This window comes from Triticum aestivum, chromosome 4B, assembly GCF_018294505.1.
Source record: "Triticum aestivum cultivar Chinese Spring chromosome 4B, IWGSC CS RefSeq v2.1, whole genome shotgun sequence".
NCBI classification, from domain to species: Eukaryota; Viridiplantae; Streptophyta; class Magnoliopsida; order Poales; family Poaceae; genus Triticum; species Triticum aestivum.
Window position 1 is genome coordinate 609,867,677 of NC_057804.1, and position 21,275 is coordinate 609,888,951.

At 47.8% G+C, this 21,275-nt stretch overlaps 1 protein-coding gene across 1 annotated transcript; it reads right to left on the reverse strand.

Annotated features, from left to right (window-relative positions):
• Positions 1–14,523: 14,523 nt before the first annotated feature.
• On the reverse strand, positions 14,524–18,706 carry LOC123093554 (CBL-interacting protein kinase 9). Its single transcript, XM_044515537.1, has 15 exons — positions 18,363–18,706; positions 17,656–17,718; positions 17,499–17,570; positions 17,229–17,336; positions 17,044–17,124; positions 16,852–16,905; positions 16,648–16,773; positions 16,481–16,570; positions 16,236–16,358; positions 16,011–16,121; positions 15,685–15,801; positions 15,548–15,604; positions 15,144–15,218; positions 14,974–15,050; positions 14,524–14,883 (listed from the first exon to the last, which is right to left on the reverse strand). Exons 1-14 carry the CDS (start codon positions 18,543–18,545, stop codon positions 14,979–14,981), a joined length of 1,332 nt encoding a protein of 443 aa, XP_044371472.1. The 5' UTR covers positions 18,546–18,706; the 3' UTR covers positions 14,524–14,883; positions 14,974–14,978.
• Positions 18,707–21,275: the final 2,569 nt, after the last annotated feature.

Here is a 21,275-nt window from a genome sequence, read left to right on the forward strand (position 1 = left end):
CGCTTGCGCTGACGGGAGACCGGGAGGGTGGTCGATGGGGATGTCGACCGATACGGGGTGGACGGTTGCCGCAGCAAAACGCCGCGGACACATGCGCGAAAATGTGTCGCACCGCGGACGGGGAGCGCATCAACGTCGAGTGGAGCCTCCTGGAGCCAGGCGGAGTCGTCGGCGATGAAGGTGAGAGCGCCGAGACGGATCTCTCGACCCTCGACCAAAAATCCAGCAGCCACCATGATGAAAGTACTCGGAAGAATCGCAACTTCTCAACAAAATTGCTAAAACACCTGCCCCACGGTGGGTGCCAACTGTCGTGGTTCTAAGCCTGACAGTAGAGTGGGGGTAGGTATGGAGAGGCAAGGTCCTAGCTATGGAGAGGTTGTAAACACAAGAGATGTACGAGTTCAGGCCCTTCTCGGAGGAAGTAAAAGCCCTACGTCTCGGAGCCCAGAGGCGGTCGAGTGGATTATGTGTATATGAGTTACAAGGTGCCGAACCCTTCTGCCTGTGGAGGGGGGTGGCTTATATAGAGTGCACCAGGACCCCAGCCAGCCCACGTAGGAGAGGGTTTAAGATGAGTTAAGTCCGGGGCGTTACTGGTAATGCCCCACATAAAGTGCCTTTACTATCATAAAGTCTACTTAAATACAGGCCGTTGCAGTGCAGAGTGCCTCTTGACCTTCTGGTGGTCGAGTGAGTCTTCGTGGTCGAGTCCTTCAAGTCAGTCGAGTGAGTCCCTCGTTGGTCGACTGGAAGGTGACCTCTTCTAAGGGTGTCCTTGGGCAGGGTACTTAGATCAGGTTCGTGACCCTACCCTAGGTACATGACCCCATCACATTACCGAGAGGGCCCAGAGATACCTCTCCGACAATCTGAGTGACAAAACCTAATCTCGAAATACGCCAACCCAACATGTACCTTTGGAGACACCTGTAGTACTCCTTTATAATCACCCAGTTACATTGTGACGTTTGGTAGCACCCAAAGTGTTCCTCCGGTAAACAGGAGTTGCATAATCTCATAGTTACAGGAACATGTATAAGTCATGAAGAAAGTAATAGCAACATACTAAACGATCAAGTGCTAGGCTAATGGAATGGGTCATGTCAATCACATCATTCTCCTAATGATGTGATCCCATTAATCAAATGACAACACATGTCTATGGTTAGGAAACATAACCATCTTTGATTAATGAGCTAGTCAAGTAGAGGCATACTAGTGACTATATGTTTGTCTATGTATTCACACATGTATCATGTTTCCGGTTAATACAATTCTAGCATGAATAATAAACATTTATCATGATATGAGGAAATAAATAATAACTTTATTATTGCCTCTAGGGCATATTTCCTTCACAATGGTGGTGGGCCAGGAGCGAGGCCCATTGGTCCCGGTTCGTCTCACCAACCGGGACCAAAAGGTCCAGACGAACCGGGACCAATGGCCATGTGGCCCGGCCCCCGAGGCTCACGAACCGGGTCCAATGCCCCCATGGGTCCCAGTTCTGGACTGAACCGGGACTAATGGGCTGACCCGGCCTGGACCTTTGTTGACTGACAAACTTGAGGAGGATCGAAACTCGAAAGACTGATTCGAAGAAGAAGCAGCCCCATCCGTCCGAGTGTTGCCCGTGCGCGGACTAAAATCCTAACCTATCTACTAGCCGAAGCTGAGGCACCAGGATATCATTCTAGTGATATCATGTGTGCATACATACCGACGCATAAGCATCTACTCTTTTTAAAAGAATTCTTGCGAAAAAGAAGACAGTGTTTATACGATCATTAAATAAACTAATCCCGAAATAATGCCGCTATGTTGTGGTTGATTTGGAAGATGCGGGATAATGCATGCTTTTTATTATAATCCAGTCGTTATTACTAATATGGTGGGTCACACATCGGTTAACGACCATTTTGCGGACGACTTAAATGTTTGTATGCACGGTTTTAGGCTAGTCATGGTGGGAACAAATTTAGACTAATAACATGCATATGTTACTACCTTCGTAGTGAGTAGTAACATAAGCCGAGGCAATGGGCTTGCATAACTGGCGGCAGAGTAATTAATATTGTAGCAGAAGTACAGGTTTTCCCTTATAGTTAGGGCTGCTTCATGAGGCATTCCGCGGTACTAGGGTTAAACCTCGTTCAGTTTTATCTTCGATGCGGATGATCTTTTTACTGTGGCCAGCGGCATCTATGGGACATAGTTTTAGCGTCTTGGTCAGGGCGGTGAGGCGGCGACAACGGCCTACATTTAGAATAATCACCTATCACCGCTCCAGAGGTGCGCCTGGATTCAGCCGACGCTAGTGGTCATTGATTTGTTTGTAGGTCCTCCTGGTCTTTGTTTTTCTTCATCGCGACAGAGGTTGTTCTAATGTGTTGGCCAAAGTCTTAGCACGACGATTTTTTGTCTGTCAACTAGCCTGGCTCCGATGAGGAAGGGGTAACGTGCTTTCGACTCATTCCAATGCAGGTTAAAGCTAGGTGGTCCATGGTGTTTTGATGTGTTGGCCAAAGGTCTTAGCATGCCGACTTTTTTGACTGTCAAACAAGGTTAGCCTGGCTCCTGTGAGGAAGGGGTAACGTTCTTTCGACTCATTCCAGTGCATGTTAAAGCTAGGTGGTCCATAGACCTGTCTGTAATCTTTGTTCTAGGACTCTTTGTACTGATGTCACTTGATTATTAATAGAACAGGACTTTTCCATATAGAGAAGAGACAAACCAGGTGCGCCATTAGTTGGAGAGTCAGCCTGTTCTCAATCAAAGAGGGCTAGAGGCACAGGTATACAGCCTCTGCCTAAGCAAGCAAGACAAGGGTCATGAAGATGCATCAAAACCCTCACGAATGCTGGCATATTGCCGGTCAGAATGCATGCCCAATAGAAAATAACGAAAGGCACACAACCATGGCGCGAACTAAAGCAAGGCTTGCCTTACATTCTCAAGTCTCAACTACCTTTATTCATCTTACGATTCTTAAATACTTGCAATACAAAAAAAATTGAACAAGTATTTGTAAAATGTTGATCAAGCATTTGATAAATGTTAAATATGTATAGAAAAAATGTTAGACCAAGTATTAAAAAATGATGATTTTTTGATAATTTATATAAAAAACTGTTAATCAAGCATTTGAAAAAATGTTGATAAGTATTTGAAAAATGTTAAATGTGTATAGAAAAAATGTTGACCATGTGTTAAAAAAGTTAATATTGCATATTTGAAAATGTCAAGCAAGCTTTTGAAAAATGTTTGAATGTGTATAATAAATGTTGATCATGTATTTAAAAAATATTAAATTTGTATTGGAAAATGTTAAACGTCTGTTAGAAAATTGTCGTTGACATAAACAAAGTAGAAATGAAAGCAAAAAAAATGAAAGAAAAAAAGAAAATAAAAACTAAGGAAACAAATGAAAACCCGGGGAAGAAAAAAAAGAAAAGTAACAAGAGAAAACGAAAAAGAAAAAAAATCTGGAAAAAGCCGGCTATACTTGCTTAAAGTAGGTCGCGTCCCCGCTACTTAACAGGAACAGTTGGTGGGCGTGATGTTACCGCTTCGTTCGCTGCTCTGGAACCGCTTCAAAGCGGCGATCGGGAGGCGATTCTTGCCTGTTTCTCTCGACGCCGACAACATCGTGGGTCCTCGTCCTCTCCGTCTGCCGCTCCGGCGGCGGGTGACCCTGGTAGTTTCTCTCTGGTGGGGATATTGAATAGGCATAGTTTGTTTTCAGAGGTGCTGCATCAATGATGGGGATAGCGCCGCGTCGAAATAATCTGCTTCTGCTCTTACCTCATCTCGGTGGCACTCTAATGTGTGGCATCGAGGAGCAGGTGGCTCGGTCTTCAGATCCGGTGAGATTTGTGTTTGATGGTCGGCACACGACGCTCTCACGGGTGGCGTTGGTGTCGACCGTCTCGGTTGTGTTTGGTGTCTTGCAATGGGGTGAGTGGATGGAGGCAAGCAGCAGCGTTCCTCTTTTTTGATTGCATCGAATGAAGTTGATGACACTGGGATCTAGCGGACACGGGGAAGAACCCCAGCCGACGTGCCACAAAGCCCCGGTCCCGTCATTTGCGGCGGTCCGTTTCATCGGCTCGAAAAGCATCATTGTATGCAAAGGTGCTCCTCCAGATCTGGGTATGACGGTAACTCCCTTCTTTCTTCAGCGTTGCCTTGGTGGCGGTGGAGGTCGATGGTGGGCGACGTTTTGGTGTGGCACAAGATTATGTCACAGTGAAGTTTTAGTTTTGCTTCTTGCAGAATCTTTGATGCAATATTGCAAGACATCTATGTATGTCTCTTGTAATGACCACATATGTACTATTTGTAACCTGTTTGTTTAATCAAATATATGTGGTTATTTTCTTTTTAAAAAAAAGTTGCTGGGCGTGATAGATAGCTGCGCTCGTTGCCTTCCTGGAGTTCCAGCGTTCGACCCCTTGTTCTACCTTTTTTTCTTCTGCTTTCCTTAAATGTGCGCGAAATGGGCCTGCCCGACTACTGTAGCCGCTTCAGGTCTCGCTGAAGGTGAGATATAGTCGCCGCGGACCGAGTTGCCCATTTGAGAGAAACGGCCCTGTGTGGATATTGGGCCAAAATGTAGCCCAGTGCACTGCGGCACACACCACAGTTTAGAATTCCTGCGTGGCTGTACGCTTTAATGTTTATAAGCTTTCCCACGCTGCAAGGTAGCACAGCGTGTTAGCGTGGCAAGCGCTGACAGCAACTTGAAAACTGGTATACATGATTAAAATTTACCAGTCTGAAGACCCACACGACACGCTGTGGGTGTGCACTTTTGTTTTTGAGTCTGGAGTACTTTTTTTTTGCGGGTGAGTCTGGAGTACCTTGTTTACAGGCATTGACTGCTCTTGCATACTGCTCGGAGATTACATTGTAGTAGTTCTGAAACAAGCTCGGAATGGTTTGCAGATTGCATTGTATTACAGGCATTGCTCGGAGATTGCATTGCAGGAATTGACTGCACTTGCGTACTGCAGGCATCTTCTTTTACGAGGCGACAACAACTCGAATTAATAATCATAGTACTACTATCATACATGATACACCATATGGTATCTGCAGCTTAACCAAAAAAGGTACACCCTCGGTTCATATAAGTTTTCATAAATTGTGATGAGAAAAAAGAAACATGTATACACAAAAGGTTCACATAAATTTGGTTATTTTTAACAACAACAATCATTTCTATACTATATATAGGCAACGGGGAAATTCAATCACCCTAGCCACCTGATGAGCACATGGGTACATCATACATGACATTTCAGAAAAGTGCACAATTTTGTTGGAAAGAATTACTAAGCGGAATCAAGCAAACACATGGCCAGGTGAACGCTAACTTAAATTCATACCACAATCTTGAACACATGGATGCACTTTCATCCCCATTTTGTTGGTTGAACTTAGGTATCACATGGAAGAAATCCAACAACCTATGAGCTATTGAAGCAACCGTCTGGAGGAACGAGTTTGAAGAAAACAAGTTTCAAGTGAAGTTGATGCTGTCAGTTTTTACCTCTGAAGTTTTGGTGTGACACACCCATATGATGGAGAGATGGGGCCATAGGGGTACATCAACAGAAGCTAAATCAAATTATCTTTCCAATGCAAAAAAACCTCACATCATTTGGAGTTGTGAGTCAAAAGTTCTAGTCATTCTCGTGGAAGGTGTCCAGACTGTCAAGACTTCGCGAATTTCCGAGGAGCTCTCCAACAACTCCCAAAGTTGACTGCTTATTTACCCAAGAAAGCCATGCAAACCTGTTTACTTTCGAAACCATTTTCACACCTAGCTAAGGGGGGTTGTCCCTGCTATAATATCCCATCTCCTCCATCCTCTAGGGAACCTTTTGTCAAACCATTCAGCTATAAGCTTATGCAACAAGACTGCTAGAGAGATCCGAGAGATCTTGCTACCTTTGCTCTTGTGAGTTCATTTGGATTCGCGAGAAGGAGCCTCTGGTTCCCCCTAGTTCGTGCTCTACGGTTTCGGCCGTTTTGTGTGTATTAGTCCCGGTTTGTGGTTCTGCGATTGTTCGGACAGCGGGTTGGAGTTCTTGTAGCTTCGGTCAGCCATCCCCAATGTACGGGTTGCATCCAACCTTGGCAGGTATAAAGCTAGTTATCCCGGCTGCTTGCAGCTAGTTATCCCTTCCGATTCGATCCTACGACGTGAAGATCGGGCCACCCTCGGGCGTGAACTCGTTCATCGGGTTCCCACCTATCATCTGGCATCAGAGCCTTCGTTGACACGGTAGGATCTGTTATCTAAGTTTATCTTGCTATCATCCCTTTAGATCGAGTGTTTTTCATGCTATATTTTCTGTCCTAGAAGTCCAAAGCCCCACCAAAAAAATCCAAGCCTTGTTGGTGCTGAGATCTTGTTGTTGCATACCTTGCATGTTCTTCATCTTTTAGATCTGCACCAAGTTCATCTTCATAGTTGTTTTCAGATTTGGTTGTTGTGCTTTGGAAAAAGAGAGAAAAGAGTGGCAAAAAAATCAAAGAGAGAGAGAAAAAAAAGAGTGGAAAAAAAGTCAAGAGAGAAAAAGAAAGTCTTGTGTAAGATCCAAAAGTTTCAGCTTGATAGAAAAAATTTCAGAAGCTTGTGTGTTGTGTTTTTCAATCTTGGTGCAAAGGTATAGCAGATCCATCCATATATTTTTCTTGGTTTGCATCAACTTGATTTCAGCACAAGCCCCTTTTTGTTTACCCCACCGATCTCCACCAAAAACCGAAGCTGGTTATTTGATCCCTGTCTTTCAATCGCTTTAACACATCAGGGAGAAGCACAATCTGATGTGAACTCATAAGAACTTTGGTGAGTAAGAGGTGAGGTTGTATGTTTCCACAAAATTATCCCTTTCCACTTTAGCCCTACTAACATGGCAGGATCTACACCAAGTGTGCATGGAAAGAATCATGGAGAAGGAAATTGTTTGGCCACCCGCGCTGATGTGCAACAACTCGAGAACAACATACTTCGAGCAATGGAGAGGATGCTTCACGAGCATCCTCCGGCATGTGATGATAGGGTTCTACACCGACAATACCCTGTTGTTCATGAAGTACAAGAAAGAACACATGGTCAAGGGCATGGTGTTGCTGTTGCTCGTGGGCGCGTCACTACTACTCAAGAAGTGCAGAAAGGAGGACGTGCTTGAGGGCATGGTGTTGCTGCTCATGGGCGTGTCGCTGCTGCTCCTGAAATGCGGCAAGGATGGCATGCTCAAGGGCAAGCTACTGCTGCCCCTAGGCGTGTCACTGCTGCTCATGAATCGCAGCAAGGACGTCATGGCCGACGACAAAGTCATAGCACCCGTCAACACATCGACGGCCCACCGCAAAGCATGGTCGTGGTTGATGGAGCGGCTCCGGTGATTCATAGACCATGTTCACCTAAGAAGCTCACTCCTAATGTAGGCATCTCAACCACCACCATTGTCCCAACATCCCGGAAACATGTGCCACAAATTACATGTGAGGAAGAGAGTCCACAATCCAAAATCCCACAACATAAGAGTGATAAGAAAAGCAAGCTGTTGACTCCACCAAATATGAGGAAGAGTGTCCACTTTCCACAATTCCATATATTGAGAGTGAGAAAAGTGAGGTGAGTGAGTCCACAAAATGCGAGGAGCAGATTGTTCATCATGAGATTAGAGGAATGAAAGATCTCCACCTAGATATACCACACAATAAGAGTGAGAGGATAAGTGAGTTATGTGAGTCCACTAAATGTGAGATTGAGATTTTTCAACAAGAGAATAGCGAGATGAGTGATCCACCATCATGGGAAATTATTAGTCCACCAAATGAAAATAGAGAGGAACATTCAATAACTAACATTTCACAAAATTCTCTTTCTTTGCAATATGTGCAGGTGCAAAATGCATACCTATCAGCTCTCTTGCAACGATGGGAAATTGAGATCCAAGAACAAATATGGAGGACATGCAGTACCACTACACAAGGTGCATGTGTGAAGATTGATTTTCAGAAAGGCATTCAAGTAATCAATGAGGTAAAACAAAAAGGATCTTCCATTTTGATGAAACCAGAGGTATGCACGTATGAGTTTTTGAAGCAATGGCGTGATAAGATTAGAGAAACATTGTTTAGTACATCATACATCCAACAATATGATTTTGTTAATCTTGAAGAGGCTATTAAAGATCCAATAAAACTAAATGTTGCACATGATTATTCATCGTTTTGTTTTCCTAGTCATTTTGTATTGTCCTCGTGCTATAATTTTGTAGACCAAATGAAGTCGAGGACGACTTTTCTCCTAGAGAGGGAGGCTGATATGAATATGGTTATGGTTGGTTATAAATTTGTGCCCCATGAAAATGTTTGTTGGAAGGAACTCCTAAGTCGAATAAAACATCATGTTGTCATCGTCCATAAGATAGCAAAGTTGAAAAATAATATTCTCTATATCATGAAACCTTTGCATTATCATTTGGTATCGCCCTACTTTCGTTTGTATTGTGACCAGGTAGAGTCGAGGACGACTGTTTTTCAAGAGAGGGGGGATGATGAGGACATCTCAATCATTGACACAACACAAATCATCCCTGAACAAACTCTAAGTTGTGACAAACAAGTACATGATCGGATGCAACACAATTCGAAGGTGAAAGCTACAAATGAGGATTGCATCATTTCTTTGTATGGATATTATCTACTTCCCTTCTACTTACCTTTTGCAGATCAAAGAGAGTCGAGGACGACTCTTCATCAAGGGAGGGAGGATGATGAGCACATGGGTACATCATACATGACATTTAAGAAAAGTGCACAATTTAGTTGGAAAGAATTACTAAGCCGAATCAAGCAAACACATGGCCAGGTGAACGCTAACTTAAGTTCATACCACAATCTTGAACACATGGCTCCACTTTCATCCCATTTTTGTTGGTTGAACTTAGGTATCACGTGGAAGAAATCCAACAACCTATGAGCTCTTGAAGCAACCGGTTTGGAGGAACGAGTTTGAAGAAAACAAGTTTCAAGTGAAGCTGATGTTGTCAGTTTTTACCTCTGAAGTTTTGGTGTGACACACCTATATCTGGCCATGGGCCGGGCCGGGCCGGGCTTGGGCCGGGCCTAAAAAAGCCCATGGCAAAAAACTGAAGCCCGTGCCCTCCCAGTCCCTACCATCGAGCCTACTTTTCAAGCCCAAGCCCGGCCCATTTGGTAAAAAGCCCTAAAAAGCCCTTAGGGCTTAGGGCCATGGGTCGGGCCTCTTCCTTAAAATGCCGGTATGCCAAGACCAAGCCCATCTAGGCCCTGCTGGCGGGCTCAAAACTCAGGCCCTAGCCCGGCCCACGGGCAAGCCCATCGGGCCTAGGCCCTGGATTTTAGGGTCGGGCCTGGGTGGGCCGACAGGGCCGGGCCTGAGATGGCCAGGACTAGACACACCCATATGATGGAGAGACGGGGCCATAGGGGTACATCAACAGAAGCTAAATCAAATTATCTTTCCAATGCAAAAAACCTCACATCATTTGGAGTTGTGAGTCAAAAGTTCTAGTCATTCTCGTGGAAGGTGTCCAGGCTGTCAAGACTTCGCGAATTTCCGAGGAGCTCTCCAACAACTCCCAAAGTTGACTGCTTATTCACCCAAAGAAAGCCATGCAAACCTGTTTACTTTTGAAACCATTTTCACACCTAGCTAAGGGGGGTTGTCCCTACTATAAAACCCCACCTCCTCCATCCTCTAGGGAACCTTTCGTCAAACCATTCAGCTACAAGCTTATGCAGCAAGACTGCTAGAGAGATCCGAGAGATCTTGCTACCTTTGCTCTTGTGAGTTCATTCGGATTCGCGAGAAGGAGCCTCTGGTTCCCCCTAGTTCGTGCTCTACGGTTCCGGCCGTTTTGTGTGGATTAGTCCCGGTTTGTGGTTCTGCGATTGTTCAGACAGCGGGTTGGAGTTCTTGTAGCTTCGGTCAGCCATCCCCAACGTACGGGTTGCATCCAACCTTGGCAGGTATAAAGCTAGTTATCCCGGCTGCTTGCAGCTAGTTATCCCTTCCGATTCGACCCTACGACGTGAAGATCGGGCCACCCTCAGGCGTGAACTCGTTCATCGGGTCCCCACCTATCACCACCCCTAGCTACACTCCTGAATTTCGGTTCAATAATACTCCTTTGGTTCCAAATTACCAAGCACACTAGGTTTTGTTAGGACAAGTTTTTGACCAAAAACTACTCTATTGATACTCCCTCGGTCCCAAAATAATTATCTCAAGCTTAGTACAATTTTATACTAGATCTAGTACAAAGTTGAGACACTTATTTTGGGACGGAGGGAGTATGTGACATAAAGTTGATGTCATTACCTTCATACTCCAAAGTACTTACGCGTGGTTGTTATTTTGCATCATCAAAGTTAGATTCTAAGTATATAATTGTTTCTACAAACCTAGTATATTTGGACACCAATTCGGAACAAAGAGATTATGAATGTATGATCATTTGTGCTTTACACTTACTATATGACTTAAAGATTGTAACTAGGCGGTAGACACCATCAACCATCTCAAATTGATAACATGAGACTTAAAAATATGTAGCTCAAATTCTTCTTTTAGGAAGTGTTAAATACTTTTAACTTATGCTAACCTGGTGTACAAAACTTTATGTATAATATTTTTCTTAGCTTGCAAATTATCATAAGTTCTTACCGCAAAAGAAATAATAGTTTCTTACCAAATTTCATATGACTGTCTTCTGCATGCATGAATACTTTCACAATTCCTTGAACTTTTTTTTTGCAAAAGGGAGGCTGATCTATTATAAATATTTATCGGAAGTACCAAACACCTCAATCATAATAAAAATTACATTAAGGTCCATGGACCGTTGGACGACCACTGTCGTCGTCAAAACGAGCCATCGATGCGCCGAAGGCTGCTCCCATAGCGGAGCCGACCTGACCATATGGATGACAGCCGGAAAGTCTTCATCGATGTGCCCCTAAGGACCAGCACCCCGGGCCCGCGGTCGTCACCGCTGAATCCTTGATTCGACCTGAAGAACCCGACACCAAATCTCGTAGTCGTGCGAAACCCTATCCCCGTCGCCCCAAGGAGCTAGCGGGAATCTATGCCAGATATTCGTCTAATCCGTCCCGACTGACGAACTTGAGGAGGATCGAAACTCAAAAGACTGACTCGAAAAAGAAGCAGCCCCATCCGTCCGGGTGCTGCCCTTGCACGGACTAAAATCCTAACTTATCTACTAGCCGAAGCCGAGGCACCAGGATATCATTCTAGTGATATCATGTGTGCATACATACCGACACATAAGCATATACCCTTTTTACAAGAATTCTTGCGAAAAAGAAGACAACGTTTATACGATCAGTAAAGAAACTAATCCTGAAATAATGTCGTTGTGTTGTGGTTGATTTGGAAGATGCAGGATAATGCATGGTTTTTACTATAATCCAGTCGTTATTACTAATATGGTGGGTCGCGCATCGGTTAACGACTATTTTGCGGACGACTTAAATGTATGTATGCACGACTTTAGGCTAGTCATGGTGGAAAGTAATTTAGACTAATTACATGCATATGTTACTACCTTCTTAGTGAGTAGTAACATAAGCCGAGGCAAGGGGATTGCATAATTAGCGGCAGAGTAATTAATATTGTAGCAGTAAGTACAGGTTTTCCCTTATAGTTAGGGCTGCTTCATGAGGCATTCCGCGGTACTTGGGTTAAACCTCGTTCAAGTCTATCTTCGATGCGGATGATCTTTTTACTGTGGCCAGTGGCATCTATGGGACATAGTTTTAGCGTCTTGGTCAGGGCGGTGAGGCGGCGACAACGGCCTACATTTAGAATAATCACCTATCACCGCTCCAGAGGTGCGCCTGGATTCAGCCGACGCTAGTGGTCATTAATTTGTTTGTAGGTCCTCCTGATCTATGTTTTTCATCATCATCGCGGCGGAGGTTGTCCTGATGTGTTGGCCAAAGTCTTAGCACGACGATTTTTTGTCAGTCAACTAGCTTGGCTCCGGTGAGGAAGGGGTAATGTGCTTTTGACTCATTCCAGTGCATGTTAAAGCTAGGTGGTCCATGGTGTTTTGATGTGTTGGCAAAGGTCTTAGCATGACAACTTTTTGACTGTCAAACAAGGTTAGCCTGGATCCGGTGAGGATGGGGTAACGTTCTTTCGACTCATTCCAGTGCATGTTAAAGCTAGGTGGTCCATAGACCTGGCTGTAATCTTTGTTCTAGGACTCTTTGTACTGATGTCACTTGATTATTAATAGAACATGACTTTTTCATATAGAGAAGAGACAAACCAGGTGCGCCATTAGTTGGAGTGGTAGGAGCTAGGACCCTACCGGGTCTGGGGCGTAGGTTGTAGGGGGGAGGGGGCTGGACATGGCGAAGCTCACGGTCGCCGGCGGCAAGGTGCCGTCGTGCACGAGATGGAGATGCGGTGGCGGCACAAGAGGCAGCTAGGGTTAGGTCTCCCGGCTCCCTAAGGGAAGCCGAACAAATAATAATTGCTTCTTGCTTGATTAGATTGATACATCTCCTCTCCTTATATAGAGGGGTTTTCTTGACTCCTAAGAAAATGACCCTAATAACGATAAGATAATTGGGCTAAGCCCCTAATAACAATAAGATAACTTGGGCCACAACCCACTGGGCTAAGCCCCTAATATGCCGGTCATAACACTTCTCCCCGCCTGCACAAACAGCTCGTCCTCAAGCTTTAAGGTGGGGAAGCGCTTGCTGAACTCCTCGAGGTGATCAACCAGGGTCAAACACCTTCGCAACAGCTGGGGCGGCCAGGTCGGCGGCGACGGCGTCCTCCTCAATGTAGTCTGCAGCCTCCAGGTAGAAGAGTCGCGGTTAGATGTGGCCATGTGTGTAGGGCTCGTCGCAATTGAAGCACAACCCTTGGTGGCGGCGCTCGAGTAGCTCGGCCGAGGTGAGTCGGCGGAACGGGCGCGCCGCGGTTGCGGCGCGGGGTGCCGCGGAAGCCTGAGCAGCCGACCCTGCGCGGGAACCTCCGGCCAGGGTAGCAGCCTAGCGGGCAGGGACGGTGATGCTTGCTGGATGGCCATCGCGCGGCGCTCGAACGTGCGGGCGTAGTACATGGCCGTCTGGAGATCCTGGGGTCCCCGAAGCGCCACGTCCACGCGGATGTGATCCGGAAGTCCACCGACGAAGAGGTCGGCGCGCTGCTGCGCCGTCACGCCCGACGCGTGCATGCTAGGGCCTGGAAACGGTCGGCGAAGTCCTGAACCGTGGAGGTGAAGGGAAGGCGGCCTAGCTCTGCCAGGTGGCTCCCGCAGATCGGTGGCCCAAAACGAAGGAGACAGAGCTCGTGGAAGCACTCCCAAGGCGGCATGCTACCCTCGTCCTGCTCGAGGGCGTAGTACCAGGTCTGTGTCGCGCCGCGGAGGTGGTAAGAGGCGAGCCAGGTACACTCCAAGGCGAGGGTGCGCTGTTCGCGAAAGAACTACTCGCACTGGTTGAGTCAGTTGAGGGGGTCCTCCGTGTCGTCATAAGTGGCGAAGTCCAGTTTGGAAAACCACGGCGGTGTCTGAGTCGGAGCGTCGTGGCCAACTGGCTCAGAGGTGCACAGCAGCGAGGATTGGGGCACCTGGTCAGCATGGCCCCGACCCGAGAAGTGCCCCGTCGAGCCGGCGGGATCGCCGAACTGCAGAGTGGGCGCTGGCGGTTCTCCAGCCGCCGTGTAAACGGGTGGCGGCGATGATCCGGTCAGCCAGGCCGGTATTGGGGACAGCGACGACGGGAAGCGCACGTGCTGGATCGGGACGCCTCCCTACGTGGGTGACCCGAGCCCCGTGCTGGGCGGTGGCGGGGCCGACAGCTGCGGCTGCGGTGGCACGGACCCGGGTGGCGTGGACGGCGTAGCGAGGGCCGGGGCCGGCCACTGTGGCCATTGAGGTGCGGCAGCAGGCGTCGGTGGGGTCGACAGCTGGGGCTGCGGCTGCCCGGACCCGGGTGGCGCGGCGATTGCCGGGGCCGGCCACTGCGGCCAGTGGGGGGCGATCGGCGGCTGACCGGGCCAGTGGTGGTGTACACGTTGTATATGTATATGTCATCTATTTTGTACGACCCTGCCAGTGGTGGTGTACACGTTGTATATGTATATGTCATCTATTTTGTACGACCCTAATAACGATAAGATAATTGGGCTAAGCCCCTAATAACAATAAGATAATTGGGCTAAGCCCCTAATAACAATAAAATAACTTGGGCCACAACCCACTGGGCTAAGCCCCTAATATGCCGGTCATAACATGGAGAGTCAGCTTGTTCTCAATCAAGGAGGGCTACAGCCTCTGCCTAAGCAAGCAAGACAAGGATCATGAAGATGCATCAAAACCCTCGCGAATGCTGGCATATTGCTGGTCAGAATGCATGCCCAATACAAAAATAAAGAAAGGCACACAACCCAGGCGCGAACTGAAGCAAGGCTTGCCTTACAATCTCAAGTCTGAACTACCTTTATTCATCTTACGATTCTTAAATACTTCCAATACAAAAATAAAGGAAGGCACACAACCCTGGTGCAAACTAAAGCACATTCAGGATGCCTGTTAGGCACCCCGTTGCAATATTACAAGGAGCATGTCCGGGAGGGCCTCGTTGTACATGTAATTGTACAATCGCGCTCGGTAAAAAAAAGGCGCTGTCTTCAACAAGAGACGGCGGAACTGGACCATCGATGCGGTGCCGGAGAAATATACAGTACCCAGCGCCCAGCGGTATCACCTCAAGGGGTGGTCCATCGATACAGCACCGCAAGATAGTTCCATTCCGCAAAGTATCAATCATCTGGAGGATAGAGCAAACAAACATGTTAGGACAGGACGAGAAGAGGGTGGGAGAACAACAGTTAGGAGCTGAAGGAACATCGAAGCTCACCGCGACTATTTCGCAATTGTGTTGGATTCAGTTTTCCACACAATGTCTTTTAGTTCTGATGAGAAATTCTTGTAGAACTGCATGCAGTTTTGAGAAAACAGTGTTAATTGTTTCAGAGTTCAGAATGTTTGGCGATTAGAATTGAAATATATATAAAAATAATATCATACACTGTGAAACTCCAAGGTGTCCCCTCCAGTTTTACGAAGTTCAACCATATGGAGTGTTGGAGCAACCTCAAAAACCTGCAACAAATTGTATGCAATCATCAGGCAGCGAAGAAAATGATCACACGCCAGAAAACTCTTAAAAAAATGATTAGCACTTTGAATGAGAACTCAAAACAAAAGTAGACGCAGCCTTGTAGAGCCATTATGGTGGCTTTTGAAAATCACTTGCTCCCTCCGATTGTACTAAATCAGCGACAATAAATATGAATTGGAGGGAGTATTAATTTCTGTTTTCAGATACAGTGGCTGGTTGAACGGATCTTTTAATTAGAGTTAGCAGCAGCATTTTAGTGGAATTGGCAAATAAGATGTTAATGTCTCAGTATCGGCGACAGAGTCGGTACCTCTGTTGCTACAGATAAATGGCCTTTTCTTCCTGTCTTGTCACCTTTCAGTTTCATCTGGAAGTTCAAAAACAGAAATCCATATCAGTCCTGAACTGCTCAAATTCTAACAAACTCTTGAAGAACATAATGGTTACCTTATAATTTTGCTTCCGCACATTGAAACCAAGAGGGCCACAGGCTTCCTCTATTTTAGACATGATCTCTTGTGGTGTACGTTGCGACGCAAAGGATGTTTCCCGCTTTACCATCCCCTATATATGGAAGGATCAAATTATTTGCGAACCAACAAGGTTTACTAATAATGCAAACTTGTGCCAAAAGAAGATGCCTGGATTTCTAAAAAGGGGCAATTAAGTGACTGGCAGAATGATACACCCTGCTTGTCACTACTTCAGTAATGATATTGGATATCAAACTATCAAAACTATTCGATAATATACCAACAGTTCTATGAACCTACCATCATCTCTTTCTCAAACAAATTTCCGAGATTGAACCCCTCCGACCTTGAAATAAGAGCAAATGCATTCATGGATTCTGGTTTCTCTCTTCTCTCCGCCACAAGGTGTTCCTATGAAATAGGAAACAAAAAGTAATAAATAAACAGGAGCCATCGAAACATAATATTTCTGGGAGAATAGATATGTCAACTGCAGAACAGGAAAGGAGATTCAGATTTAATTACCTCTGAACTATCGAATGCAGCATCGACATCTTCAAGGCTCACATCTTCATTGTGCTCAGACTGTGGTGGTTTATAGTCCTTTTTGAACCATTCATCTTCCAAAATTTGGGCGATTGTTATCCTCTGCAAAAAGGAAAACAAAAAGAGCAAGTGTAAACCATCTCATACTCTGATGTAAATAAAGCTTCTAAAGAAGGAAGCTTCAGATATAGAAGAATTCGCAGGTGAGCAGAACAGGAACTTACCGTGTGAGGATTGGGATCAAGAATGCGCTTAATAAGATTTCTTGCACCGGTAGAAAACCATGGTGGACAAGAAACATTAGCTCTGGCGATCTGTAGAGAAAACGGCAATAGTCTTGTCACTACCAATTTCACATGACAAGAAAGGTATGTCAAAGGCAGCAACTTACCAATTTATACAGAGTCATTAAGTTGGGATCATCGAAGGGCAAATATCCAGCCATAAGGACAAATAAGATTATGCCACAGGACCACACATCAGCAGCCATACCATCATAACCTTTATCAGCAAGCACCTAAAGAAACAATCTAATGATTACACTCCTGAAACACATTTATTAGAGAAGGTAGAAACACAAAGGTAAAAGATTCACCTCAGGCGCAACATAATTTGGAGTTCCACAAGCAGTATGCAGAAGTCCATCCTCCTAAAATAAGAATAAAAAAGAGGTGATCAATACTCTTTCCGTTAACTGTTTCTCGTGTTCAAGCACAGTACCTTATGTTTCTGAAAATGAAAAGAAATGCATACTTCTAGGTGCTAGCCAACTAGGTAGAGATCATACCTTTGTTTGCGGAGAAAATGCGCTGAGGCCGAAGTCTGAGACTTTGAGAGCTCCATATGAATCAAGGAGCAGATTTTCTGGCTGCAAATGCCACATAAAACATCCGTAAATTAGGAAATGTATCACGGAGCATCAACATTTATAAGTTACATATATCAGGAACTGGGTAGGATAACTTTACAAACCTTGAGATCTCTATGGTACACTCCACGACTATGACAATAATCCACCGCATTTATAAGTTGGTGGAAGTATCGTCTTGCTTCATCTTCTCCCAGCTTCCCAGAATTGACCTAATTATCGACAAAATAATGGTAATTGGTAAATGAGTAACAACTAAAACATTTACGTAGCCTTATATAACTGACCTACGAGATAAACTCATGACATGTAAAAATAATTGCACGCAAAGTAAAAGCTGTAACATCACAGCGCATGAAGTTTGAGGGTCTTACAATCTTATCAAAAAGCTCGCCTCCTTCGACAAACTCAAGAACCATGTATATCTTTGATTTGCTAGCCATCACCTGTGAAATGCACACATGTTACGTGAGATGAAAGATATAAAAGATGACGAGACAAAACTGTCTCTGCAAGAAAACTAGGGTGTACCTCATGCAGCTGGACCACATTGGGATGTCTTATTAGCTTCATTGTGGCGATCTCCCTTTTAATCTGAAAAGGCAGGAATAGATGGCCAGCGCTCATAATCAGACCAGATCCGTACGGAGGGCACAGGAGTTGAGGTAAACATGACATCTAGCACCCTAGCAGTCGTGTATGATTAGATCACATCATCCTTAATTTGCATATAGCAGAAGAAATATACGATATCTATAAAATCCTCTTATAAAATGAGCCTGACGCGGGTGATGCAGGTGGAGAGTGGCCCCCGTTTAAGAGAGACCCGTTTTGCAAAGCTAATTCGATGGTCACAATTTTCAATTCATATTCGTTGGCATCAACGTGTTTTTTGACCTTATATAACAACCAAATATCAATGAGCAAAGCTGACACCGGAAAAACAATCCCCACGGACGGACGGACAGACATGGAATCTCGACCATGACAGGGACCTCGACGTCCCATAGTTATTTGGGACGTTCTTTTCGAATTAGGTGGTCGGTCCTCCGATGAATAAATTATAGTATGATCTCCGGGACGTAATCTAGGGGTTTGTTTCCCTCCCAATTCGACGAATCAGCCCACCCAAAGACGTCATTAATTAAGGTGCTTCCCCTGGTCGGATGGAGGCAGTCAGCAAGGAAGCAAAGCGAGGGGCGGGGAGGGGATTGATTTGAGACGGATTGATTGCGGACCTGCTCGACCATCTTGTGTCGTAGGACGTGGTTGCGGTCGAGCACCTTGATGGCGCAGGTGGCGGCGTTGCGGGTGTCCTTGGCGATCTTGACCTTGGCGAAGCTGCCCTCGCCGACGGTCTTGCCGAGCTCGTACGGCCCCACCCGCGTCGTCCGCCTCGGCCCCCCGCCCGCCGCCGCCATCCCTCCTTCCTCGGTGGCGGTACGGTGGTGGCGGATGAATTAATCAATCAAATCAATGGATCAATGGATGGATGAGGGTAGGAGGTAGGTCGACGCTGGGTCGTTGGGTCACCGGTCGGGTCTCTCCCTGCCGTTGGCGTTGTTTCGCTCTGGAATTCACGGCCGGTTTATAAGAGAGAAAGAGAGAGAGAGAGAGGCAGAGGATAGAGGCGGGGGCGGGTGGAACCGTGGAAGCGCGTGGAATGAGACGGATGGCGGCGGGCGGGCGGGCGCACTCAGTGCGCGGGTCCCATCCCCCGTGGCCGTGGGCCGCGCATGGGCACCGCTTGGCTGGGCCTGGGCGTGGCGTGGATAACTACTGCGAGCGGCCGTGACGGGACGGTAAAGAGAGGACCAAAACAAAGCAAAACAGAAAGGTTAGCAGTACGCTACCGTGCCACGCGGTGGACAAACCTGGACCGGCACACGCGTGCGTGCGTTCATCTATCCTAATCCTATGTTTCCTAAAAAAAAAATCCTAATCCTAGTTTTTTTAGGGGTCTAATCCTAGTTTCGTGGGTGGCGGTAAAGATGAGATGTCCGTGATTTCCCGCGTCAGTTTTGTTCGGATCGTGTTTTTGGTCGTCGAAATGTCCGTGAGTCCGTCTGTCTATCCACGGATATGCGCGCTAAGGGCATCTCCAGCCGCGCCCCCAACAGGCATTCCCCAGGCGAATTTGCCGCACCGGCGCCAAAAAAAGGCCCCAGTCGCGTTCCCAGGAGCTCGTTTTTCGTCGGCTCGGGTCAAAACTGGTGCCGGCGGATCTAGGCCGAACCCGGCGCCCTGGGGGCGCTTGGGGAGCCGGCACAAGCGAAAAAGGCGCGTGGGCCCGCCCTGGAGGCGACCCGAGGGCCTTTTCCCACCGTTTCTTGACGCTTTTCCCTCGCATCTCTCCCGCTCGCTCGTCTTCCTCCCGCCATTCTCTCCCTTTCTCCCGCCAAACCCCCTCCCGCTCGCCGCGAAGAAGTACGCCATGCCGCCGAAGAAGTACGCCATGCCGCGCGCGGCGGCAACCGCGACTGGCGCCGTGGCCCAGCCGAAGCAGAGGAAGCCGAGGGCGCCACCATCGAAGCCACCGGGCCTGTCGAACGCCGAGTGGAGGGTGGAAGTTCAGCGGCGCGAAGCAGTCACCGCTGACAAGCGGAACAGGGCCATAGCCAAGAAGGCCCGCGACAACGCGGCGCGCACGGCGGCGTCTTCCTCATCGGTCGACCAGGCGGGGATGAATCCACCCGTCGTCTGCCACGCCCAGTACGCGCCCTGGGGACAGCAAGGCGCCGGATCTCCATGGGGTTCATCGTCGCCCGGCTACGCCGACGGCGACGCGCACGGTGGGTTCAACCCAAACGTGACCTTCCCTCATGGTCACCCCGCTACGCGCACGCCCTCGCCCGCCTTCGTCGGCGTGCAGTACCCTCCATACAACTACTCGCCGCCCGCCGCCTACGCGTCCACACCGACGCCCCATCTCTACCGTGGACCGCTACCCTTCTCGCACCTCGGCGACGCCGACGACACGGGAGCCGACATGGACGACATCATCACGACAGGATCGACCGCGGCCGCCGCGTCTCCCGGGTTCCCCACCCAGGACGAGGTAGTGGACCTCAGCCCGCGCACGCCGACTCCGCCAACGCCTGGAGCCGACCCCGCCGAGTGAATCGTTGCGCATGCGAACTTGCGGCGGTGGCGCTCTGTTTTTTGTAACGCCAGACTATGTCCGATCGCCGGATTTGCGGCGTCTTTTGAGAGCGAGAACGACCAAGTTTAAATTTCCTGCATCCTGGGACCGGCGCGTGGGGGCGTGACTGAAAGCTAGGTCACCCCCAGGGGCCGAACTAGCACCGGCACGCCCTCAATCCGCTCAATTTAAACGCCCTGGGGGGCCGAACTGCTGGAGATGCCCTAAAAACCGAGTCAGTCGTGCGCGCAACTTCCACTAAGGAGCGGCGTACGGGTGCGGGCCGTACGCCAATCATGCAACACCTGAAAACGACCTCATTCGTGCTGCCTGCTTGTACTATATCCCTCGAACGTCTCTCACCTCCTCGCCCACTCAGTCAGTTAGTCATCTACTCATCTCGGGTCGGTCAAGAATCTGCCACGGCACTCCGCGAACACCCGCGCCCCGACAAATTCATCGCGGTCATGACAGGTCTACGATACTTCCTCCACGTCAAAACATAGCGCATACTGCATTTGTCTTGAGTCGGATTTTATAAAGATTGACCAAGTTCATATGAAAAACAAATGTATTCTCGGGGAATGCATCTCCGACTTGGCAGGCGATTCAGCACGGCCTCGAGCTCTTGAAAAAGGGCATCATATGGCGCGTCGGGGGCGGGCAGGACATCCGTATTTGGAGAGACCGGTGGTTGCCTAGGGAGCCATCACACCAACCCATCTCCCTGCAGGGTACGGCCGCCTAAGGAGGGTGGCGGAGCTCCTGGATGGCGAGGGGTCCTGGCGCATGGACCTGCTCCACCGCTACTTCCTCCCTGCGGATGTCGACGACATCACCAGTATCCGTACGTCGACCCGCGTCACCGAGGATATTATTGCATGGGCACCAGAGAGGAACGGTATCTTCACCGTTTGGTCCGCCTACCGCCTGGCCATGGACGAGCGCGAGCGTCCTTCGGCTTCCGCCATGAGCAGGGCACCGGATGGTCGTCGCGCCATCTGGAAGC